The sequence below is a fragment of the Pongo abelii genome, chromosome 2 (assembly GCF_028885655.2).
Source record: "Pongo abelii isolate AG06213 chromosome 2, NHGRI_mPonAbe1-v2.0_pri, whole genome shotgun sequence".
NCBI classification, from domain to species: Eukaryota; Metazoa; Chordata; class Mammalia; order Primates; family Hominidae; genus Pongo; species Pongo abelii.
In genome coordinates this window covers 64,132,542-64,159,719 of record NC_085928.1, presented here as the reverse complement: position 1 = coordinate 64,159,719, position 27,178 = coordinate 64,132,542, and the positions used below count along the sequence as shown (strand labels likewise).

At 39.2% G+C, this 27,178-nt stretch overlaps 1 protein-coding gene across 2 annotated transcripts; it reads right to left on the bottom strand.

Moving 5' to 3' along the window:
- Nucleotides 1-19,027: 19,027 nt before the first annotated feature.
- Nucleotides 19,028-26,448, bottom strand: C2H3orf38 (chromosome 2 C3orf38 homolog). 2 transcript variants are annotated; one of them, XM_003776186.5, is made up of 3 exons: nt 25,977-26,448; nt 22,713-22,954; nt 19,028-20,148 (listed from the first exon to the last, which is right to left on the bottom strand). In XM_003776186.5, exons 1-3 carry the CDS (start codon nt 26,107-26,109, stop codon nt 19,534-19,536), a joined length of 990 nt encoding a protein of 329 aa, XP_003776234.1. In that variant the 5' UTR covers nt 26,110-26,448; the 3' UTR covers nt 19,028-19,533. The 2 variants fall into 2 exon arrangements, with proteins under 2 accessions (XP_003776234.1, XP_009236964.1); XM_009238689.4 differs by having other exon boundaries at nt 19,028-20,145; nt 25,977-26,170.
- Nucleotides 26,449-27,178: the final 730 nt, after the last annotated feature.

Genomic DNA, 27,178 nt, shown 5'->3' with positions numbered 1-27,178 from the left:
GCCAGGCCACATCAAAGCTCACAACAACCTCAAATTCCTGGGCTTGGCCAGGCACAGTGGCTCACGCCTGTAATCCCAGCAGCTTGGGAGGCCAACGTGGGCGGATCACTTGAGGTCAGGAGTTCGAGACCAGCCTGGCCATTAGGTTGAAACCCCATCTCTACTAAATATACAGAAATTAGCCAGGTGTGCTGGCACGTGCCTGTAATCCCGGTTACTTGGGAGGCTAAGGCAGGAGAATTGCTTGATCCCAGGAAGTAGAGGTTGCAGTGAGCTGAGATCACGCCATTGCACTCCAGCCTGGACAAAGAAGTGAGACTCCGTCTCAAAAAAAGAAACAAAACAAAACAAAAAACAAAAAAAAACACAACAACAAAAACACAAAACCTCCTCGGCTCTAGCAACACTCCCACCTCAACCTTCTGAGTAGCTGGGACTACAGGCGTTACCACACCTGGCTAACACATTGATCTTGAACATCTACCCTTCAGAACTGTGAGAAATAAATGTCTGCTATTTAAGCCACCCAGTTTGTGGTACTTTATTATGGGAGCCCTAGCAAACTAATACAGGGGTACAGATCCCAGAGCTAAGCCACCTGGGTACAAACCAAAGCTATGCCACTTGCCTGCTGTGTGACTTTGAGTATGTCACTTGACATATCTATGCCTAAGTTTCTTTATCTATAAAATAAGTAAAATAAGAGTACCTACCTCATAGTTGTTATACAGAGTAAATGAGTTAGTACCGAAAAAGTACTTAAGCCAAAGTCTTGCACATATTATTTTACATCAATCTTAGCTATTATCATTTATATAGTAGTATGTCAAAGTATACTAGATTTTAAATAATTGAGATACATTTCAAAAACTGTATGTCTCAACATCTGATTTTTATGTTCTTCAATGAGTTTTATTAAGAGGCATAGTGGAATGCACTTTTATTTATTTATTTTTAAATTTTTTTAATTATAGTTTAAGTTCTGGGATACATGTGCAGAATGTGCAGGTTTGTTACATAGGTATACACATGCCATGGTGGTTTGCTGCACCCAGGAACCCATCATATTCATTAGGTATTTCTCGTAATGCTATCCCTCCTCTAGCCCCGCACCCCCTAACCGGCCATGGTGTGGGATGTTCCCCTCCCTGTGTCCATGTGTTCTCATTGTTCAACTCCCACTTATGAGTGAGAAATGCAGTGTTTGGTTTTCTGTTCTTGCGTTAGTTTGCTGAGAATGATGGTTTCCAGCTTCATCCATGTCCCTGCAAAGGACGTGAAGTCATCCTTTTTTATGGCTGCATAGTATTCCATGGTGTATATGTGCCACATTTTCTTTATCCAGTCTATCATTGATGGGCATTTGGGTTGGTTCCAAGTCTTTGCTATTGTGAGCAGCGCTGGAAGGAATGCACTTTTAGATTTAGATTTCGATTGACAGGGCTCAGTCTTATGCATTCATGTAAGATGTATGCTGCAGTGGTTTGGCATGAAGTGTATCATTGATAGTTTTTGCTCCACACTATGCCATAGGCTTGAAATAATTTTGACACATTCTTAAATATTTGTCTGGAGCCCTAAAATTGCTCATGATGAAAAGCTGCCTCCCAGTTACCAGAAGCTATGTTAATTTGCTTAAGCAATGAAACCACATCTAGTATAGCAGCTGCAATTGGAGTCACCACTTGGTTAAGCTTCCAATAATCCACTGTCATTCTCCATCTGTCTTCTGCACAGAATAAGAGAATTGAATGTTGATGTAATGAAAATCACCAACCCTGCCTCCTTCAAGTTCTTGATGATAACACCAATCTCTGCAGTCCCTCTGGGAATGCAGTATTGCTTTCGATTTTCTATTTTCCTAGGTAGAGACAGCTCTAATGGCTTCCATTTGGCCTCTCCCATCATAGTAGCCCTCCCTCCACAGGATAGAAAACCAATGTGAAGATTCTGCCAATTGCTAAGTACGTCTATTCCAATTATGCATTCCACAACAGGGAAATAACATAGGATGGATTTGGGGACTCAGTGGATTCACTGTGAGTTGGACCTGAGCTAAAACTCCACTGATCACCTGACCTCCATAAGACCCTACTCTGACTGGAGAGCCACAGTGATGCTTTTGGTCTCATGGAAAAAAGAAATAATCAGACCTTTCAGGAACTACTGGAACACTGGCCAGTAGTTCCTGAAAGGTCTGATTATTTCCTTTTTACCAATGCACAGTTACCTTGATAAAAGACCACAGGTCTCTTTGGGGAAGGGTGAAAGAAAGATTAAAATTATAAATTTTTGGTATTGTACTAGGGTCCTTCCTTAATGGGACCTGGCTTTCCCTCATTCAAGGAGTTCTGGGTCTGTAAATCTGCTCAAGACTGGGAACTGATTGAGGGGTTATGATGATATTTTTATGATTCAGGTTAAATGTTTGTTCATTTGACCTATAATTTTTCTCCTCATACAGATGAAGTAAGAATTTAGTAGGCTTATCTATTTCACTTCTAGGAACATCATGATCAAACAACCACTTTCATAGGTTGCATAAATCAGGTTATTCTGATTGCTGCTTTGATGCTACTGTATGTAACAGTACCACACCCATCTTGCTTTTCACAGTTGAGTGTCAGCATTTGGCCCTTGCCATCTGGGATCCAATGACTTCCATTGCATTTAGGTTTTCTAATTGAGTGGCTGCGACTCCCATTGTAAAGACTGGCCTGCAGAGAAGAACAATCACAGAGCTCTTCAAGGATGCTGGCACTCCCCTCACAAATCTATTTCTCAAAGTATTGGTGTGTTTTCCGGACCCTCCCAGTGTGGGTAAGTAGGTCTTAGGTGACCAATCCACTCTAGCATTCCAGTCTCCTAAGACTTTGAATTCCCTCCTCCGCATTAAGCCAAGGGAGATCAGGCATCTTCAATTTGCTCATGGTGAGCCACCTTTTGGATTAATGTTTCAGCCAACCAACCAACCAGTTTGTATGCTTTCTAACTCTCTTAAGCTGCAACATTAAATTCAGAATTACTATTTAGTGGGCCCATATTAATAAATTTGGCCTTATCAAACTTTATGTTCCTTCCACCATTATCCCATACACTTAATATTCATTCCCACACATGTTCCCTGGATTTCTGCTTATGCGAACTAGAAAATTCAAATAGTCAGACTTTGTACCTCACCTTTAGGAGCCTGCTGGGATTTGAGTCTAGTTATAAGCCTAAAAGCAAAAAAAGGTGATAGAAGTGGGTATGGGAAGAATCAGCATTGTCTTTCTTGGCAAATGCCTCAGGAGGGGCCATTATTATTTCCTCAGACAATTCAGGGTTAAGGGTAGAAAGGCCACTATCACTGTGGGTAAGAATGCCACTGCTTCTGGGGGTGGGAAGGCAACTTCTGCTTGCAAAAAAGCCTCATCAAAATTTAAGTGCTCAATGTCCCCAGCTTCATCATGTCTCCCCACATGTCTCCAAGTCAACTTACAGGATCCCATTCTTTCCCAATCAATGCCCTCACTTTAACAGTAGATGCCCTACGAGGCTGGGGATTCAACTTTCATTTAATTCAGCCAATCGCATGATGAGGACTTGTGTTTGATTTTTAGCAATTTTAGCCCTATGGCTCCAGTAGAGAAAATTTTTCCACAGGGTACATCTAGAAGCTCTGAGGTCATGTATGCATTGCTTCAGCTGGGAATTTGAATCCCTTAACTCATTTTTTTCTTTCATTACTTTGTGCAGTAACATTAGGAACAACCAAGAAATATCATTATATTCCTTAGCACTATGGTAAATATTTGTCTCCTCCAAACCTCATGTTGAAGTTTGATCCCCAATGTTGGAAGTAGATCCCAATGGGAGGTGTTTGGGTCCTGGGGGTGGATTCCCCCATGAGTAGATTAATGTCCTCAATGTGGGTGGAAAAGGGTAAGTGAGTTCTCACTCTATTAGTTCCCAAGAAATAGCTGTGGTTAAAAAAAAGCCCAGCACTGCCCCCCTTTCTCTTTTGTCATGTGAGGTATAGATGCTGGCTCCTCTTCACCTTCTGCCTTGAGTGGAAGCAACCTGAAGCCCTTAGATGCAGATGCTCAAAGCTGAACTTTCTAGCTCTCCAGAACTGTGAGCCAAATAAATCTTTTTTCTTTATAAATTACCCAGCCTCCGGTATTTCTTTATAGTAACACAACACAGACTAAGACATTCAGTTTTTCATAAACATTCAAAAGTATTATATACAGAGTCATTGATTTCCTGCCTCTTATAAGTGGTTGATTAGGAGTATCTAATGCAGATATCTTGATATCTGTATAACAGTTCATGCCACGGACAACCAGTGCTCTCTAGTACTATTGGAAACAGAGTCCTTAGCATTTTTAAATATAATCACACTAGAAAGCCAATTCCAGAAGTCCCAAAACCAATTTAGGAAGCTCATCCTTACAATTCTGTTCCTCTAGAATCACTCCTGGTATTAGGATTCTTCAGAGAAACAGGACCAATAGGATAGATAAATGATAGATAAATATGAGAGAGGATTTGTTAGAGGAATTAGCTTACATGATTATGGAGGCTGAGAAGTCCCAAGCTGGAGAATGAGGGAAGTTGGTAGCATGGCTTGGTTCAAATCCAAAAGGCCTGAGAACCAAGGGGCACTAGTGCACATCCTGATGCCAAAAGGCTGGAGACCTTGGAGTTCTGATGTCCAAGAGCAAGAGAAGCTGCGTATGTCAACTCCAGATGAGACAAAGTGAGCAAATTGCCTTTCTTCTGCCTTTTTGATCTATCCAGGCCCTCAGCCAGTTGGATGGTGCCTGCCCACATTAGATCAGGGTAGATCTTCCATACTCAGTCCACTGATTCAAATGCCAGTCTCTTCTGGAAACACCCTTACAAACATACCCAGAAATAATGCTTCACCAGCTATCTGGGTATCCCTGAATCCAGTCAAGTTGACTCCTAAAATTAAGCATCACAGGAATATAGGGCAGAGTCTAGCAGAGGTCCAATGTGGAGCTTCCAGTCCCTCTCCCATGGAGTCATAGATGGCTTTATCTCTTTCCAGTCACAATGTGGGACAACACTCATCCCAGCCTTTGGTGTTCAGAGTTTTTATCAGGGCTTGATAACCTATTTATTGTTTGTGTGGATGACCTTTAGTCCACAGTTCCTCCTAGAAGTTGGGCTAATAGCTTTGAACTCAAGTTCCTCTGGAGGTAGGTAAAAACGGATATGGCACAGCCCAAAACCTATCATAAATCACATTCTTAGATTGTCCCACAGCCAAAGCCCCGAGGAGTGACACTCTTATGTTGCAGAACATTACAAGAGCCTAGAGCTAGGGGCAAAGGTCAGACCTCTCATTGAGTAAGGTTGATTATACACTAACAACTGCCTTTATTATTTGTTTATACCTGTATCTGTTTTGACCAGATAATATATGCACATAGCACAAAATTCAAAATATATGTGTATGTGTGTGTACATGTGTAAATATATATGTACATTCTCACATCTGCAAATAGTAATTTTTTTTTTTTTTTTTTGAGATTGAGTCTCGCCCAGTCACCCAGGCTGGAGTTCACTGGCGCAATCTCAGCTCATTGCAACCTCCTCTTCCTGGGTTCAAGCAATTCTCCTGCCTCAGCCTCCCGAGTAGCTGGGATTACAGGCACCTGCCACCACGCCAGATACTTTTTTGTATCTTTAGTAGAGACGGGGTTTCACCATGTTGGCCAGGCTGGTCTCGAACTCCTGACCTCGTGATCCAGCCCCCTCAGCCTCCCAAAGTGCTGGGATTACAGGTGTGAGCCACCATGCCCGGCTACAGATAGTAATTTTTTAAACAGTCATAGTTATTATTAAAATTTGCACTATACAGAATTTTCTGAAAACACTCTGAATGCTCTTAAATATGAACTTATAAAAAGAAAAATACATTTAATGGAAAAACATGTTAATCTCTTTAACTTCACCATTACTCTGCGAAATCTAACAATGGAGTCCAGAAGGCTATTTTAAAGGGATTTGTGTACATCTCTTGGGACTTTCCTTAACTTGCAAGTCCAAGAGCTTCAAAAGTGTCAGCCTTAGAAAGACTAACCTATAAAATGAAGAAAGACATTGCAGCAAGCCATCTCAACTTAGGTACAGAAGAAATATAACATATTTATACATTTACTAATTATGATAGTGAATACAAAAAATACAAAAGTTATTTGATGAAAATCTCCCCTTCTCCCAAAATATATTGTGCAAAAACATGTCTTTACACACTTCTAGAAGACTGACCACTGACAGATGACATGGCATTTTAAAAATGTTAGCAATTATAATTCATAGAAAGTAAACAAAAGAAAATATTAAAAAAAATTTTTTTTATTCCAGTACTGAAAATGTTTCAAACTGATTTTTGGGTGGAAAGTAAAAGGAGACAGTAATCACTGACTAAATTGCCATAGCACAGTAGTGATGAAAAGACATAAAATATGGGGCACTGAATGGTTTCTTTTTTTTTTTTTTTTTTTGAGATGGAGTCTTATTCTGTCACCCAGGCTGGAATGCACTGGCGCGATCTTGGCTCACTGCAAGCTCCGCCTCCCAGATTCACACCATTCTCCTGCCTCAGCCTCCCAAGTAGCTGGGACTACAGGTGCCCGCCACCACACTCGGCTAATTTTTTTTGTATTTTTAGTACAAACATGGTTTCACCGTGTTAGCCAGGATGGTCTAGATCTCCTGACCTTGTGATCCACCCGCCTCAGCCTCCCAAAGTATTGGGATTACAGGCGTGAGCCACCGTGCCCGGCCGAATGGTTTCTAAAAAGCAGAAGTACACAATTCCAGTTCAATTGCTTGTGTAAAAAGGTGATTATTGTTTTTTTTTTTAAAGAAGTCGTATAAAATATAAAGTCAGGTCAGCATTAAGCTTTTAGTGTACAACTTGCTTGAACCTTTATAAAAATGGTAAACGAGCAGCTTTACTTTTCCTACAATGTCGTTCTATACTACAGTAATATATTCATAAAGAAAGGAAGTTTGCACCAGGCGCAGTGGCTCATGCCTGTAATCCTAGCACTTTGGGAGGCTGAGGCGAGTGGATCACCTGAGGTCAGGAGTTTGAGACCAGCCTGGTCAACATGGTGAAACCCCATTTCTACTAAAAATACAAAAAAAATATTAGCTGGGCATGGTGGCAGGTGCCTGTAATCCCAGCTATTTGGGAGGCTGAAGCAGGAATCACTTGAACCCACGGGGTGGAGGTTGCAGTGAGACGAGATTGCGCCCCTTCACTCCAGCCTGGGCAGAAGAGTGAGGCTCCGTCTCAAAACAACAACAACAAACAAACAAACAAACAAAAAAAGGAAGCTTGCCACTCTTCTGCTATTCTAAGAATATATGTGCTTTACATTCTTGTTTTCATTGATCCACCTGTACTTTTTTTGTTTTGTTTTGGTTACATACTTTCTCTCAAAATAATCTTTTTACTCAGGTCACCAAAAATCTACCTGTAGACGATGTTAAATGGGTTCCCAATCTGTCCTTTGCATTCAACTCAGGGAAGCATTCTTTCATGTTATTATATGTCTTTATGCTGTATTTAGATATGGTTTTAAATAAGCCCCCAAATACATTATGTTTCTGTGGTAAGCAAAAATAATGAGACAGTGGGGGAAAAAATGAAGCTCTATAAGACTGAGCCTTTGCACGAGAGTTGTGTAATCTTAAAATAATCTGATCTCTCTGCCACTAAAATTCACATAAGACTTGGAGTGATGGCTCTTCAAGACACTGGACTGGCTGATAGGCCACTTGAGCAAGGTATCTACAATCCAGGAAAAGCCCTTTACTAACACTAACACCGTCTCAAGGAAATGTTTTAAATTTATGTCCTTATCTCAAAAATTTCACGTGAATACTTTTCCTCTATATAGGCAGTATTGTAGGAAGTTTTGTAACTTCCTGCCCAGTTTTTCATATAGCATTATAAAACTGGACTCAAGATCAAAATTTGTGTTTTCTAGCCCCTTCAACACTAAATCACCATTAGAATGGTTTATGGTTGATAATTAACTGCTCTGTTTTAAGAAGGGGATGTGTTGATTGGCTTTCTTGTATAGTCCTTTTATTTACAATCACCTTCGCTACTGCTCAAATAGCTGGTGCTCCACCATTAAAAGTCACGATTCACCCTTTCTAGTCCACATCAAAACTTACTTCCCAGCATAGCCTCATTGTCTATATTCAAAGGTTTCCAGGGATAAACAGAATAAGTTGTTACGGACTTCTCACTGATATATGTAACATGCATCATATGATTCATACACTATACAGCAGTGGTTTTGTCTGAATAATACCATCTAGAAGGCAAATCATAGGAATTGCTCTTCCACACTGTCACTGAATTATGTAATTTTCTTTATCAACAATACTTTTCCAATAGCATTTGTTCCCCCCGATTATATTTGCTATTACTGTTAACACTTTTTACAAGCTTCTCAGCAACAATGTCTTATTTTGTACTTGGTTTAAAGGAATACAACTCTGGGTGATGTTTCTGTAATTTTGGATTCATCCATAATACTGCATAACAAATTTTAAACTGAGATGTGAAGTAATTACCTAACTAAATTCATTACCAGAGAAATTTTTAAATTACTTTAAAAATGATGTGATAACTTTGATGGTGACATGTAGATATTTGACAGGCAATGTACTGATCAATGGTGAATGGAATGCAGGCCAAAAAAAAAATAAGTTCAGATAGTCATTATCCTTCCTTATCCGTATCAGCTAATGTCTGAAAACATCATACACACAGAATCTCTTCTAAAGCACATACTTTTTTTTTTTCTTTGCGAGACGGAGTTTCACTCTGTCGCTCATGCTGGAGTGCAGTGGCACAATCCCTGTTCACTGCAATCTCCGCCCTCTGGGTTCAAGAGATTCTCCTGCCTCAGCATCCCCAATAGCTGGGACTACAGGAGACTGCCACCATGCCTGACTAATTTTCGTATATTTAGTAGAGATGGGTTTTCACCATATTGGCTAGGCTGATCTTGAACTCCTGACCTTAGGTGATCCACTCGCTTAGGCCTCCCCAAGTGCTGGGATTACAGGTGTGAGCCACTGTGCCCGGCCAAAAGCGCATACATTTTCTAATTCTGTATTCACACTGAAGTTATTTCCATTGGAGCATTTTTAAAAATGATATTTGTTACTATTTTCATCATTTTTCAATAAGCCAATTTTGTGAATTGGCAAAATGAGTATCAAATATAAAATGTAAATTTAACAAGCATTAAAATTAATACGAAAGAACATTAGTAAGGTGAACATCCAGTTAACCTCATGTTGGCTGAGGTTAAAACTGACCTACACAGTCTTCACTGTGTACATATGCACCTACAATAAACTAACACTTAAAAACTTAAGGGGATTATCATGCAAATCATCTTACATTTAAAATGTGCAAAATATGTGAATTATGTGCATAAGATTTGTAAAATATATGTTAAGTATGTGGAAAAAAGTTGCATTTTTTTTCTTTTTGAAATTGCAAATCTGTTGAACAGACTACCAACGATTATTATTTTGTAAGCAGCATTGCTCTCTAGTCCAAAGGTTAAGGTCTTACCCACAATTCAGACAGATGTCCAAAGATGACAATGGTTAAAATAGTAAGAAGGGCATCAATGAGAGATCAGAGAAGTATTTTCTAATAAAATATTTATTAAACAGTAAAAAGTACTTATACAAGTTAAGCAAAGTGCAAATGATATACGAACTAGAACAAGCTACTTTTCGTACCAGTGCCTCCTGTTGAAACGCCCAACACAAGTGCTCAATAAATGTCCACCATATTGAAACACATTTAAGAGAGAACACTGGCCTGGGCATGGAGGCTCATGCCTGTAATCACAGCACTCTGGGAGGCCAAGGCGGGTAGATCACAAGGTCAGGAGTTTGAGACCAGCCTGGCCAACATGGTGAAACCCTGTCTCTACTAAAAATACAAAAATTAGCCGGGCATGGTGGAGCATGCCTGTAATCCCAGCTACTCAGGAGGCTGAGGCAGGAGAATCGCTTGATCCTGGGAGGCGGAGGTTGCAGTGAGCCGAGCTTGTGCCACTGCACTCCAGCCTGGGTGACAGAACAAGAATCCATCTCAAAAAAACAAAGAGAGAGAGAGAGAGAGAGAGAGAACACCAATGCAATCTTAAAAATCAACTCTTTTTGCCCAATCCTAAACTTGTGCTCTAGCATAATGTTCCTAAAATGACAATTATGGCTTACATTCTGCAATTTCTCTTAATTCTTAGGAGTCTATTGATGCCCAGTAATTTTGTGGTTGCTCTGACAATTCCAGCATTAAAGTTCTTGACATGGTTAAATTTTCTATTGTTATCTTATTTCTGTATTCCGGGCTCTTTCTTTCATAAATCTGAACTAATACAATCACTGCAGTAAAAATAGCAAAATCCGTTGTCTTTGCTAAACAAACATTTCTATTAAACTTCCTGGAATAACTTTCAATGACTTTATGAGCAGCACTCATCCAGAACCACGCTTCCTACAGAAACAGCCTATCCTGAATTTGCCATTTGTCTCCAATGCCACTCTTAAATATTTGCCAACTCCTATTACTAAGTCTCTTCAAGGGATTACTAGCAGTCTTTAATTTCACTTTCTGTCAAGCCACTTTGTACTTTTCTTCACTAAAACATGGAAATATATTTTGAACATAAGCAACAAGACAAATTTTACTGAACAGTTTGAAACAACTACAGGACTTCCAGTGATTAGGACACAGAAAAATATTTTAAAGAATTCACACTTTTTTCCCTTTTATATTCTAGGTATGACAGAATAGTTTCATCATTTTATAATTTTATAGGCAGAAATACACATACTACTCATACATATACTTAAAAATGTATATGTATTTCTTTGAAAAAATGAGCATCACTTATGAGGAAGCAAAATAATAGAAAATTTTCCCAAAAAAGAACTACAGATTCCTTTAAAAGCAATATTCTTGAACTGCTGCGAAGACATACAACCACAATACTACATAACTTTAAAATCACAGCAGACCTTAGAAACCATCTAATCTAGATGGCCCATTTTTTCATGTGAAGAAATTGAGGATTCAAGTTTAAATTCTTTGAAATTAAGGAAATGGCAATAGTCAGACTGTAAACAAAGTGCAAGAAAAACACATGGGTTTTGCTGTTAAAAACAAAACAGGCCAGGTCACCACAACAAAACTATGTGACCTTCAGCATGTTACTTTTTTGGGGGTTGGGGGGTCAGGGGAGCACTTCAGCTTCTTTCTCTGCCATAAAAGTATAAGAACTAAGGGCCAGGCGTGGTGGCTCACGCCTGTGATCCCAGCACTTTGGGAAGCTGAGGCAGGCAGATCACGAGGTCAGGAGATCGAGACCATCCTGGCTAACATGGCGAAACCCCGTCTCTACTAAAAAATAGAAAAAATTAGCCAGGCATGGTGGCGGGCACCTGTAGTCCCAGCTGAGGCAAGAGAATGGCGTGAACCTGGGAGGCGGAGCTTGCAGTGAGCCAAGATCACACCACTGCACTCCAGCCTGAGTGACAGAGCAAGACTTGGTCTCAAAAAAAAAAAAAGTATAAGAACTAGGATGGGTGTGGTGGCTCACGCCTGTGATCCCAACACTTAGGGAGGCCGAGGCAGGTGGAACACCTGAGATCAGGAGTTCAAGACCAGCCTGGCCAATATGTTGAAACCCCATCTCTACTAAAAGACAAAAAATTAGCCAGGCGTTGTGGCAGGCGCCTGTAATCCCAGCTACTTGGGAGGCTGAGGCAGGAGAATCACTTGAACCCAGGAGGCGGGCATTGCAGTGAGCCGAGGTCGTGTCACTGCACTCCAGCCTGGGCAACAAGAGTGAAACTCCATCTCAACAACAAAATAAAGTATAAGAACTAAATAATTCTATCTACCAGGGTGTATTAGAGCTCATGTATTATGATTCCAGAAGATTAACTTTGGTTTTATTCATTAAACATATCTACTGAGCATCTAATATATGTTATATGCTAGGTCTTGTTTTTAACAGATAAGCAAAGGTCTAGGAATATATAAAGCTTTGAATACAAAGTAGCATCACTTCCTTATTTCTATCTTTAATAAATATTTAATATCTAGTCTCTGTGCAAAGCAATACAAATATAATGTGAGTAAAACAGTTACAGTTCCTGTTCTCAGCTTAAAATTTACTGGGGGAGATACATAATAAATTAGTAAATTACCAAATAATATCTAAAGTGCTAGACTCAAACAAACAAGGTGCTCTGATAAATACTGAGAATTTAGATAAGAGAATACATTTAATCCAAGATAAAAGGCAGGCAGCCTCAAAGGTGAAAATGAAGCAGCCATCCAAAAAGCTTGGGAAAGATTATTCTAGACAATGTACACAAAACTCCTGCAGAGGAAAAATGCTTGATTTATTGAAGAAATTTCATTATTAAACTGTTTGAATCATAGTTATTTTCTTTCTACAATATATTATCCAATTGCCTGTAATAAAAAATAGTCGTTTGTTTGTTTTGTTTTGTTTTGGGACTGAGCCTCACTCTGTAGCCCCGGCTGGAGTGCAATGGCACGATCTCAACCTCTGCCTCCTGGGTGCCGGTTCAAGCAATTCTCCTGCCTCAGCCTACCAAGTAGCTGGGACTTCAGGAACGTGCCACCACGCCCAGTTAATTTTTGTATTTTTTGTAGAGACGGGGTTTCACCATGTTGGCCAGGCTGGTCTTGAACTCCTGACCTTGTGATCCGCCCGCCTCGGCCTCCCAAAGTCCTGGGATTATAGGAGTTAGCCACCGCGCCTGGCCAAAAATTAAGTTCTATGATTTTGGATGCGTGGGCATAAAACAGAGGGATAAGTAAGTACAGGATAAAGAGAAAGCCTACTTAGTAGATGTTGATTGTACCAAACAATGTGTGAAAGTGAGTGGATCAAACTAGGTGGTGATGAAGGCAGATTATGAAATCTGGATTTTATTTTGGAGGTAATGCAACACCACTGAAAGTTCTGCACATGAAAGTTGTACTTTAAGAAAATTTTAATGTCACAAATAGGCAACAAATATTAAAGCAGAGAAATAAGATTAAAATTAGTGAAAGGTTAGGTAAAGAGGACCTAACAGCAGCAGCAGCTGAAACAGAAAACACCACAGATACGCTACATCCGGATGTGGCAAGAAACTGAACATATGAAACAAAGACTGTCTCTGACACTAAAAGCACAATGGTGTCATAAACAGGAGGGGAAAAAGACTAGAGATTGTGGTGAGTTCAAGATATTTGATATAAATTGTTACATATGTTATCCAATTATCTTTATGAAATATTGTTTTACATGAATATTCTGTATTTTTCTCCAAGATGTTATAAATCACTAAATAAGCAACTCGAGATATAATTACAAGTAGAATACAATATGAATTAATACTCCTACTCTGCATTTAGACAAGCAATATAGATTGAAGGAATCTTTGTTTTAGAAATAAATGCCAGCAAATGAAAACCTTCACATTGAAGATAATCGGTCAAAAAGTATTCCTCAAAACCCTACTACATATGAGGAAATATAGTGTACTCACAGTATTTATCACATACTTTGATAGCCTAGGAAGTTACTCAATCCTGTTTTCAGGTAAAAGAGGGATAATCGCATCTATCTCATGTAGCTGTTCACAAGACTGAATGAGTAAATACATGCAATGTATATGGAATAGTAACTGGCATGTAATAAGCACCCCAAATTTGACTTATCCTGTGCAAGGCACTGGGAAAAAGAAGACTGCAAAATAAGTAAGAATCACCGGTTCTAATAATTTACAATTTAGGGAGGCAAAGGTAACTTACATGTAACAAGTTGAGAATTAAGTGTAATACTAATGATTAGTATAGTAAAAGATGAGACATGGAAAAGATGAAAACTTATAAACTAAATGTTTTAAGGAAAAGGCTTTCCTGTTTTTTTTTTTTGTTCAGAAAACACTGAATCAGACAAGTAACAGCTGGCAGTGGGTGATTTTTCCTTTAATCCTTAAATAATTTATTAATTCAAGTATAATTGCATACCTGAGACTTAGGATATCTACAAACTGAAGATGAAAATTACTAATCAAGAGCCTCACCAAATGACTCACAAAAAAAAAAAAAAAAAAGAAGAATAAGATTTAGCAGTACTGGCAATAAAAGTTAGAAGCTACCAAACTCTAGGCCAGTGATTTCATGACTAACACGAGTAGTTCTGGAGTTTCTGGTTTTATATACCACAGTAAATATTACATTTAATTTCAATATTTACATCTTACTGAAAGGCTACTGGAAAGGTTCAGACTTAAAAGCATTTAGCACATTCAAACGATTTGGAAACTTTTGTTTCCAATTCCAAATAAAGTGTCCTGTCAAAATATCCTGTATTTTGTATTGATAAAATCTATATGGCGCCAGGCATGGTGGCTCACATCTGTAATCCCAGAAATCTGGGAGGCCAAGGCGGGCAGAACACGAGGTCAGGAAATCGAGACCACCCTGGCTAACACGGTGAAACCCCGTCTCTATTAAAAATACAAAAAAATTTAGCCGGGCGTGGTGGCACGCACCTCTAGACCCAGCTACTCGGGAGCCTGAGGCAGAAGAATCACTTGAACCCGGGAGACAGAGGTTGCAGTGAGCCGAGATCGTGCCACTGCACTCCAGCCTGGGTGACAGAGCGAGACTCCGTCTCAAAAAAAAAAAAAAATTACAGCGTGGTGGCTCACGACTGTAATCCCAGCACTTGTGGCTCACGACTGTAATCCCAGCACTTTGGGAGGCCGAGGCAGGCGGATCAGGAGGTCAGGAGGTTGAGACCATCCTGGCTAGCACGGTGAAACCCCGTCTCTACTAAAAAAAATACAAAAAATTAGCCGGGTGTGGTGGCGGGCGCCTGTAGTCCCAGCTACTCAGCAGGCTGAGGCAGGTGAATGGCGTGAATCCGGGAGGTGCAGCTTGCAGTGAGCAGAGATCGCGCCACTGCACTCCAGCCTGGGTGACAGCACGAGACTCCGTCTCAAAAAAAAAAAAAAAAATCTATACGGCTTAGGTAGAGTCATATGGTTATTTAAAATTTCAATTAAAAATTTTTCCAGACCATATAAAAGGATCTGAATCCTTTGACAAAGGGCCTAAAGAAGTTTCCACCTTAAGAAAACTTAAACCCAGAGACTGAGATCTGCATCCAATGTAAGTTTATGTAAATAACCTACTGATGTATTTTTGTCTTGCACTTGATTCAGTGACTTACCAATAGATGCTCAATAAATATATGTCAAATAAACTTGAAGAGAATCCCAATCCAGAAAGTGTTGTTTCCTAGCATGGACGCTGTGCTATCTGCATCAAAACTGGGTAAATAATGAAGGTTATGAATAAGATTTTGGGGGTGAGGGGAAAGGCAGGAAGAAGAGGTATAAGGTGAGATCACATACATAGATAGGCCCGGAAGAAGAAATGTTCCTGTTTTCAAAATCCTTCCTCAGAATTAGCAATATACAATTATTTCCAAATAATTTCTTAGGAAAAGTTTTTGTAAAGGTCTTTTCTTAGGAAAAGTTTTGTAAAGAAGAAATGTTCCTGTTTTCAAAATCCTTCATTAGAATTAGCAATATACAATTATTTCTAAATAATTTCTTAGGAAAAGTTTTTGTAAAGGTCTGGAGAATCATTTCTAAATTTTTTTTTCACGTTTTTATGACTTTCTCCAAAGCATGTTAATTATTCTTCGTTAAATGTATCTTGCCAAAATAAAATGAATTCTGAATTAATATTTTTACGTTCCACTTGACAGTATTTTGGTTGGTTTTGTCTCCATATTTTAAAACCAAAATTCACAAGTTACAACTATCATAAACTAACATTTCCTAGAGATTATCCTTTCATTCATAAAAAAGGTTTAGTCCTCTAACTTAAGGACTTAAAAATACCACAAAATCTTTTATACATATTTTCACTTTTTAACACAGTAGAGTAGTCATCTGGGGTAAATGTAATTATTATGGCAGGATTTTCCAAACATGGAGAATAAGACACACAGATGTTTTAGTGAAACCCACTGACTCAATGAAATATGTAAAAACTCTAAAAATTCATGCAAACATTTTTCCTGAGCAAGAACACAACACTCAACTTGTATGACCAACTTCTACAACCCAAATGAAGCAGTGAAGAAAAGGTCATCTAAGTTTGTAAAAACAGAGATATCCTAAGGATAACATTACAGTGGGATTTGCACTCATTTTTATGATCTACTTAGCCGTACAACCTATTTTGTTAAAACTCAGTTTTTACTTTTTTTTAAGCCACTGTTTTTTAATCTTTTTTCAGACACTATTACCATTTCTCTTTTTTTTTTTTTTTTTTTTTTTTTGAGACGGAGTCTTGCTCTGTCACCCAGGCTGCAGTACAGTGGTGCAATCTCAGCTCACTGCAATCTCTGCCTCCCGGGTTAACGCCATTCTCCTGCCTCAGCCTCCGAGTAGCTGGGACTACAGGCGCCCGCCACAGCTACAGGTGCCCGCCACCACACCTGGCTAATTTTTTGTATTTTTAGTAGAGACGGGGTTTCACCGTGTTAGCCAGGATGGTCTTGATCTCCTGACCTAGTGATCCGCCCGCCTCGGCCTCCCAAAGTGCTGGGATTACAGGTGTGAGCCACCGCGCCCAGCCCACTATTACAATTTCTTATTGGTACTAGGTAACTAACCTTCTTTTAGTATGTTACCTTTCTGAAAACCCAGGAATATTTCCTGATCTGCTAACTTGTTTGCCATTTTCAAGTTGATTTAATAAATTAAAGATGGCTTTTCCCCTTATCGTTGGTATTTTTGGTAAGAAGACACATGAAGTACGTTATTTCACATTCTAGATTCTAACAAAGTATCCTAACATAACTATTACAATTTTTTTAAAAATTTTAACAAAAAAGGATATTTACTATGTATGCCCTGTTATTAGGCTATGGCAAATTAGCCTACAGAAAGTAAAGGTCCAGATGGTCTCCCCAGTTTGACCACCCAATTATGATGAATTATGTGTATTGTATTCTTCTTTACGACTGACTCCAGACTTTCCAAATACCAGTTGGGTATATCAAAACAGAGAACTACAGCTGGTTTCTTTCTCTGCCATTCCCTGGCATAAAAAGACTAATGGGGTTCAATCCTGCACAAGTAGAGTTCAACCCTGGCACTGTGCTTTTGGCTGTTCTCACAAAAGGCTGATCAAGCTTCAAGCTTCACTAATAGACTTCAATTCCTCTAGGTCTTTCTACTCCAAATACTGTTTCTTCACACACTTCCCCTGTAATGCTTTCCAGGTAGCCTCAGGAATCTCAGGGTCTCTTACCGACCCTGGGCTTTTAAAGTCAGTATCCTTCTCCTCACAAATCTGAGTTATTTTGGGGGCCTAAAAGTTTCTGCATATTCAAGTATGAAATTCAAAGAAACTATGTGACTGAAAAAGTAACACTGATGAGAAGAACCAAAGATAAACTCTAGAAGCGGAAAAGCCTTTTGTATACAGTATATAAGTTGCTTTTTGCTCATTCGTTAATGCATTCACTCCAATATTAGGCTGTAGTGTGCCCACATCTAGGGATTCATGAAATAAACATGAAATAAAACAGCATTAGTCCTCAAGAATCTTAAGACTATCAAAAAGATTTTACATTTTTAAGGTTGATTCAAAACTATGTGCAGAAATTGCAGCCTTATTTGTGCTTCACACGAACTCAAAAGTTCAATACTAAAGGTACCTAGAGGAAATCCCTGCCCTTTTTGAGTATCTGTAGTAACAAGAATGCTTTTAATTTTATCCTTTACTTAGGATGTTTACCTATTACACTTCATAATGATATTTCAAACTTCAAACTAAGAAATAAAACGTAACCCAGTTTTCAAAACTCAAGCAGAGGTATAGGATGGATAAAGATGGACTTGTGACCTGATTGTGTACCTTTATAAAAATATGATAGGAAATTATTTTGCACACTATTTTCTTTATACTTAATTATATTACAATAATAGTGTAACTAGCAGTTATAAAATTTTCTTTGTTCTCGTTAAATGCCTAAAACTTCAAGAGCAACACAACTATAAATTAAATCTGAACGATATACTATTCTTACAGCAGACAAAAGGGATTTCCCTCCTTTATTAAGTTCTTATTTTAGGACATACCAATTCGTATTCCTCATAAGAGGCATAGCATTAAAAAAATAAAAAAAGATGAGTTTCCAGCCTCCCATTTCCAAAATTCTTATCAGTCTCCCTAGATGATTATAGCAAAGGAAAAAGTAACATATACAATATGTCATCACATTCTCCAATTGAGTTTTTTCCAAATGGTACTTTTATAAATTAAAAATCCATGATCAGCAAACAGTTGCTAGGTGATGACGAATTTAAACTTCAAAGCATGTAAATAATTTGGCAACTCAACCATGTAACTCAAACCTAGTAACAGGTAAAAAACTAAACATTCTAAGTTATAATGTGGGAGTATATGTATACTTATGTATATGTGTATACACACATTATAAATGCATGGGGTTGTTTTGGGGTTTTTTTGCACCTCTGCCAAGATCAGCCAAGAGGAAGAACAGCAATTCGTTTAAAAGTTAGGAACTGGGCATACCTTTAAAATTTCAACAGCATATTTCCTTTATATTGTATTATAGTAACTGCTCTATAAAACTGTTGGCTGAAGCCTAGGTAAGAATAAAGTCTTGTTTCGAGAACAGCATTTATCACTGCCCAAAAACAGTAAGGAAAATGTTGCAGATTACAAAAGATATTTAGCTTGGACTACAGCTGATAACTTTGAAAAATGTTTCTCAAATATTTAAAGAGGTAGTAAGTTTTTCTTCAACTGTTAAATTTTTGGACTTTTTGCAAAAAGAATGTTATTTAAATTTTCTAAAATGAGAACTTTGAGTTTACATTAAACATCTCTAAAATATTTAATAGTTTCAAAAAATATACTACAGTGAGATGTGCATTTGTAAAATACAATTATCCAGAGTTAGACAAAAGTAAACATGAAACTTAAAGAGGGGAAGCCTGGACCATTATTAATCCTTTCCCACATGAAAAGTGCAGATATTAGCAGAATATTCACTAAGTAAAAGGAAAATATTACCTGGTTTCTAAGGCACACAGTTAGCTGTAAGATCTAAAGTGGGATTTATTTGCATTAAGCTTTCAGAATACTTGCTGCAACTCGGGTAGAAATAGGTAAGTATTCACGATATGTAAGTCTGTAGTCCAGAAAGGTATTTCACCTAAAATATGTCAATTTTCACAACTGAAATCATTCAGACATTACTGATACAGTATTTGGAAGAGTTTCCGTATAGAAGATTTTTTTCAGGCTGACAGTACTTAGCGCTTTAGAGGGTCAGGTAAACCCCGTTCTCTTTTGTTCAGCTCATTTCCACTACATCAAACTTGGTCCCCAGTTCCACTATCCAAAGCCTGCTTTACATTATGTCGTACTTCGTTGGTACCACATAAAGTGATTACATTATAAAAGGCCTCTAGATCACTTTGTTCAAATTTAACAGCTGGTTTCGGTAATGTTCCAGGAGCAAGGGAACTCTCTCCCACAATTTTCAGGTTGATAAATTTGATTTTCCAAGTATTCTCCACAAAAGGGCAGCGGATGAGTCCAAAAATTTGTTCAAAAATGCCCAAACAAGTGTTTCCTCGATGGACAGTCCCAGCAACTCCAACCATAACCAGCCCATGAGGAGAAGATGCACATTTCAGTCCATGCGAATCTAGGTTGGGGCTGAGAAAAAGAAATTCTTCTTTCACTAGTGACAGCAAACGAAGGCTCACGATTTCTGCTCCATGGTAGTCCATAACATTCTGTTCTGATGTGTTGTAATAAAACCTAAGCTTCACATCATGCCAGAAGTGCTGTGGTCCCCATTCATCTTGAGGTGGTCCTAGAAAAGGATTCTGAGAATTAAGAAGTCCAAAGAACCAATGACAGAATTCTTCTCCTAGGCGACGAAAATCAACTTTTTCAGCTTTTTTATCTTCTTTCACCTGCTGATTGAAACAAATAAAATAAATACAAAATAACACTAAGGTTTAACTTTCTTATCTATTTTTCTATCTAGCCTATTAAGTTTGAATGAACCCATTACACCAGAGAGAAATGAACTATATGTGAACTTGCTGAACCCATTATGCATAGTAAAAATCTTTTTTCAAAAGGAGAAAAATCATTTTAGAAATTTCCAGCTTAAATTGCTGAAAATTCAGCTAAGAGAGTAAGGTTTAGTAAGGCCAATTTAAAAATCAGTATGAACTTGGCGGGCGTGGTGGCTCACGCCTGTAATCCCAGCACTTTGGGAGGAGGCCGAGGCAGGCGGATGGCGAGGTCAATACAGTGAAACTCCGTCTCTACTAAAAATACAAAAATTAGCCGGGCATGGTGGCGTGTGCCTGTGTTCCCAGCTACCTGGGAGGCTGAGGCAGGAGAATCACTTGAACTCGGGAGGTGGAGGTTGCCGTGAGCCAAGATAGCACCACTGCACTCCAGCCCGTGCAACAGAGCGAGACTCCATGTGAAAAAAAAAAAAAAATCAGTATGAATAGTCATATATATAAATATATAATATATAAAAATATATAAATTATATGATGATTTATGTAAGTGTTTCTTCAGATTGTGGCAGTGTTTTCACAGGTATATATGTATATCACAGGTATATATGTGAAAACCTTCAAAACGTTCTCTTTAAATGGATGCATTTTGCATATAAATGACATAAAGTTAATATAAGTAAACATTTTCATTGTCTTTAAATAGATACTCTTAACGGTGATTGAAACAGGTTATTTTCTATAACTGGGATTAATTTTATTCTATTATTTCTCTTTTTTCACAGAAAACGTTACTGTAAGCTGGGCGTGGTGGTTCATGCCTGTAATCCCGGCACTTTGGGAGGCTGAGGCAGGCAGATCACTTGAGGTTAGGAGTTCAAGACCAGCCTTGCCAACATGGTGAAACCCCGTCTCTACTAAAAATACAAAAATTAGCTGAGTGCAGTGGTGCATGCCTGTAATTCCAGCTACTTGGGAGGCTGAGGCAGGAGAAGTGCTTGAACCCAGAGGGCAGAGGCTGCAGTGAGCTGAGATCATGCCAACTGTACTCCAGCCTGGGTGACAGGGCAGACTTTTTCTCAAAAAAAAAAAAAAAAAAGTTACTGTAAAAATCTACCTGATAGACTAGATCTCATTCATCCATGTGTTCCACAACACAGTACTTTACTGAGATGTATGAGATCTTAGGTTTACTGAGCACCTGCTATTTAATATACTGGGCACTGTGTGTGGCACTTGTTATTTGCCTAAGTTAACACACCTAGCATATTGCAGACCCTAATTTGAAGTCGTATTTGTACGATTTCAAAGTCAATGCTCTCATCAGTACATAAAGTAAGAAAGCTCTTAAAAGATTCTTTCCTAATGTGAAGGCCAAGCTTTCTCACTGTGAAACCTCATTAATTCAAAAAATGTGGTTATGTAGTTTAAAAATCTGCAAATTACATAGAGGTTAATTCAAGCAACACTTAAATATTTGTGCAATATCTCAAATGTACAGTGGAGATAATATAAACAGAAACAGCCAATGTCCGCTGGAGAAAATTTCTACAATAGGACTTTTTCTAGTTAAAAAAAAAAAAAAGTATAAAAAATATTTAGGTTCCAATGTGGGGCGGAGGGGGGGGGAGCATCAAGAAAAATAGCTAACGCATGCTGGGCTTAATACCTAGGTGATAGGTTGATAGGTGCAGCAAATCACCATGGCACATGTTTACCTATCTAACAAACCTGCACACATACCACATACCCTGGAACTTAAAAGAAAAATTTTTTTTAAAGTAAAATTTTAGGTTCCTTTCATGACATTTTTGCAATACCAAAAACGTCTTACAAGTAAGAAAGAATTTGCAATAAAATTCTTCTAAAGTGAAAAAAATTACACAGAGCTAAAGTTAAAATTAACCTTGCAGTTTACTCTCTAAAAATCCAACAGTCCTCATTTGATGATGCTGATATTGAAAAATACTTTCTCACATATCAATAGATGATTATATATGCATCACTATATGTCAGAAATATTTTTGCTCTTAGTTGCTTTACTGGTCTCTTCCTTCCTTCAGGATTGATAGGATATGAAATAAAGTTAAAATTATAAAATCTAAAAACAATAGGCTGGGCATGGTGGCTCATGCCTGTAATACCAGCTGAGGCGGGAAGACCACTTGAGGCCAGGAGTTCAAGACCAGCCTGGGCAACATAGTTGGGACCCTATCCCTACCAAAAAATTTTAAAAATTAGCCAGGCATGGTGGTGCACGCCTGTAGCCCTAGCTACTCAGGAGGCAGAGGTAGGCGGAACACTTGAGCCCAGAAGTTCAAGGCTGCAGCGAGCTATGATTACACCACTGCACTCCAGCCTGGGCAACAGAGCGAGAATCTCTTAAAAAATAAAAATAAAAAAACCCCACAAACGTTATTAACCATGTTCCCCACGATCTAGGATTATCAACAAAGTTTCAGACAGAACAAAGTTTCAGAATATAACCATAAGATTTATTTTACCTGTTTAAATAGGTGGATGTCCTCTGTCTTTGTAACTGGCTCTGGCGTTTCCTTCAATTTCAGTTGTGGTTGCTTTTGCCAGTAATCTTTTGCATGCTGAATAAGATTGTGTTTTTCAGTAGCTGGAGGTATAATAATCCCCTGTGTTGCCAAGTACTTAAATATAACTTCTCGGTGGACTTTTCTACGCCTCAGAAGTTCTTCTGCACTTTGACTGTATACTAATATTGCATGAACAGCATCTAGAAAGAAATTGCAAAGATAAATAAAAAATCATGAGGCACTCGCAAATTTGTGCCAGGTCAGTAGAAACTCTATCAAATAATGTTTATAAACTCTTGTCGCAGCATTATTGCTGTTGCATGACAGTCTCATTTTTAAAAAACAGGAAGTCCGTTGTCAGTTTTCTTTTAATATCTTTATGCCTTAAACTTCCCTTAGGTAAAATCTCTTCTTTTCACTTCCCATAAGTGATAGTGAAAGTTCAGCATTTTCTCTTAAAGAATTGCATTTTAAGAAAACATTTAAGCCAGAAAAAATATTTTTTCTAATAAGGCCAACAGTCCTAAATTCATGTACAACCTCTAAAAATAGGGACAATTACAACAATATTTTAGATGTTAAGGAATTTTAGTCCTATCTCCTCGCTCTACAGATAATGAAAGTTGAGGCCATATTAGGTATCAATGATTGTATTTCTTTGTTTGTTTTTTTTTTGAGAAGGAGTCTCGCTCTTGTCGCCCAGGCTGGAGCGCAGTGGCGCTATCTCGGCTCACTGCAAGCTCCGCCTCCCGGGTTCACACTGTTCTCCTGCCTCAGCCTCCCAAGTAGCTGGGACTACAGGCGCCTGCCAAAACATCCAGCTAATTTTTTTAGTAGAGACGGGGTTTCACCATGTTAGCCAGGATGGTCTCGATCTCCTGACCTCATGATCCGCCCACCTAGGCCTCCCAAAGTGCTGGGATTACAAGTGTGAGCCACCGCGCCCAGCCCAATTATTGTATTTCTAGAAAGTGGCAGCACCAGGGCTTGTATCTTTATATTTTTTATTTTAATTTTTATTCTTTTGAGACAGAGTCTCACTCTGTCACCCAGGCTGGATTGCAGTGGCACGATCTCGGCTGACTGCAACCTCCATCTCCTGGGTTCAAGGGATTCTCCTGCCTCAGTCTCCCAAGGGGTTACAGGTGGGTGCCACCACACCCAGCTGATTTTTCTATTTTTAGTAGAGACAGGGTTTTACCATGTTGGCCAGGCTGGTCTCGAACTCCTGACCTCAGATGATCCGCTTGCCTCGGCCTCCCAAAGTGCTGGGATTACAGGTGTGAGCCACCACACCTGGCCTACTTGTATTTTAAAATACAAGACCAAAGAATATTTCTGACATGTGTGAGTCATACAGAATGGCAATAAAACGAACTCCCATTTGCATACCTCCTAGCTTAGGACATAAGAAATTATTATCTTTGAGGCCCCCATTTCATCTCTTCCCTAATGCTATTCCTCTTTCTTCTCATCCACTTCAGAGTAGCTACTATCCTAAATGTTGCTTTAAAATTCTCCCTTTTTTTTATAGTTGTACAGCATAAGTACGTATCCCTGAACTAAGTTTGGTATGTTTTAAATTGTGCTATAAATTCAATCCATCCATATACAGTATATAGTTTTCTGTAATCAGCTTTTCATTCAATATTTTCCGGATTAATCTGATATACATAGCTAACTCATTTTCACTGCTATATCATAATTAGTTATATGACTGTACACAAGGTTTCTAACTATTCTTCTGTTTACAGACTTCTATTCTGTGTCCAATTACAAACGCTGTTACTTTGAACATTCTCATACATATCTCCCAGTGCTCAAAGGGGCAACCAGTATGAGCATCAACCTGGAGCTTGTTAGAAGCAGAATTTCTGGGCCTCCCCTAAAACTAATGAGTCAGAACCTGCATTTTAACAAGATCCCTGAGAGATTCAAAAGTATATTCAAGTTTGAGAAGACTAGGTCTCGAGTATGTGTCTAATCTGCCATTTTAGGAGATGTCAAATTTGTTTTTTCAAAGTGGTAGTTTTAACTTAAACTCCTTCACTAGTTGTCAACGAGTTGCTTCACCTGATCATGAACACTTGACGTTTATAGTTTGTATTTTAATTTTTTTTTCCAATCTGGTACATAGAAAAGACAACTTCTGTTTCTGGTTTTCATTTCATTAGTTGCTAAAGATGCTGAGTATACTTTCATATGCTTAAGTGTTATTCCCCACCCCCCACCCCAAGAATGTTTCTTCAAGTCATTTAAACGTTTTTGAACTGGGAATTTTTTTATTTGCTTTTAGATACCCTATCAATTAAATGCAGCATTTTATCCATTATAATTTTAAATTCACACTCACCATGATTGTAAGAAGGTGAAAGCCATGTAAAATAAACGCTGAAGAACCATATAAGTCTAAAGCTATTTTCGGTCTTAATTCTTTGGAATTTCTTCTTTTAGTGTCCATGGTTCGAAGTGACAAATGACTTTCTTCGATGCCAAAAATGAAATCCGACTTAAGCAGAAAAACCCAGTTTTATAAGGGCAGAATCTTTTAAAGATAGTCATATACTAATATGGGAATCTGGAATTTTTCACGTTTTGAAGTGAAGTAAAATTTAGCAAATTTAAAATAAAACTAGGCACCCGACACACAAAATAAACAAACGCTTTACATTTTTATATGGACTAGTCACAATCAGACTTAGCACTTTAACCCCTTAAAAATCCACCGGAATATGTATTTAGCTCGCTTGTATGTATTCCTAGTACGAAAATCATCTCAGAAAAATTTTGCCTCCAAAAGGAGACATGGATTCAAGGTGTCCGCCATTTAATTACAGTAGTTGCTTTTTACCAGAGACACACAAAATGTTTGCCATCCTCCTGCCACTCAAACTTGAAGAAAAAAGCCCGAGCAGCAGCTGACTCTTCAGCTGATCGAAACTGAAAATGCAAAACATTCTGGCTCCCCAGAAAATTTTTAAAAATTTTTAAAAATTTAAATTACTTATTCCGAATCCTTGAATCAACCAGCGCTGTCCATAATATTCAATGGATAAAACCTGGAAGCCGTGCCATTATCACCGCCACCACCTCCCCCTCTTGACCCGGCAGCCCAAGTCGGCGTAGTGGTTCCAGAGCTGTGGATCTGCGGCTGCGGCCAACATTCCCGAGGATTCTGCCTAAGTGGGGTAGGCGCGAGGCCGGGGAAGGGTCGGCCCTTACCTTGGCGGTCCTGAGGCTGCACCAGGCGGTTGGTGACGGTGTCGCATAGGGCCATGATCTCGTCGTTGTCCAGTAGGCCAAGTAGGTTACGGCAGCCCTCCCTCTCTGAAAAGCTGAGTCCCGACATCTCCATCCCCGGGACTGGGGGGAAAGACGACGGCAACACTGTCGCCCCTACGGCCCACTGGGCCCGCGCCTGGCAACAGACACCGGAAGTGCCTTTCTTGTTGTTCTCCGTCGAAGGGCCTCCAGTATTCCAGGCCCCTGGGCGGAAGTAATCGCCAAAGAGGTCAATCAGGAAACGCAATGCTCCCACTTGTGGTTCCGGGCTGGGGACGGAGTGAAGTTCCACGTATCTCAATTAAGGGAAGTGCTGGGTTTATATGGAGAACATAGACTTTCCGCAAGGGAGCTGGTTACCGAAAGAGAAGTCCCTCCTCCAAAAGAGCGCCTTGGAGGGCTGCGCAGGTGCAGGTGCGTGGAAAGCAGCCCGCCACCCGGGCGCACCGCAAGCTCCCGTGATGCCGCGGGGCCGGCCAATGGAGGCGGCTCCTCCCCGCCCGCGGGCCGGGCCCCCGGGAGCGCTTGAATGTCTTCTGCGGCCACTTCTGAGTTGGGTGAGCCGATAGTTTGATTCCTTAAATTAAGTAAATTAAAATAATTTAGTTTTGTTTAACATTATAGTATGAAAAGTTAAAAATAGATAATCCACTGTGTCTGGCCGCCTTCCAGCGGACTTTCCTCTCAAACACGCCGGGACCGTCTCTTGCCTCCATTTCCCTTGTTGCCGGCTCGGCCTTAGAAGAGGCGATGTCGCGCGCAATTTAAGGTTGGAGGTTCTGGACGCCAGATTGCCAGGGTTTTACTCCGCCATTTACCCTGACTGTAAGCAAGCGCCTTAGCCTTTTCCCCTTCAGTTTCCAATGGAAGTGGATCTAGTGGAGATGCCTACCTCTTGGGGCTGTGGGGGCGGGGTGAACAGTGCATGGGGCTCTTACTAAAGAGCTCTTACTAAACTTTAGCTGTTATTACTATTGACATGGTAGCAACACACATTTACGAGAGAAATAGTCATGCTCTGCTAAATAGGAATCAGACCAAATGCACTGTCACTTGCCTTTTTCTGTTTCCATTTTTAAGTCCTATTTTTGATCAGTTGACATTTAAATGGGGTATTGCCATTTAGTAGCTGAAATGTACAC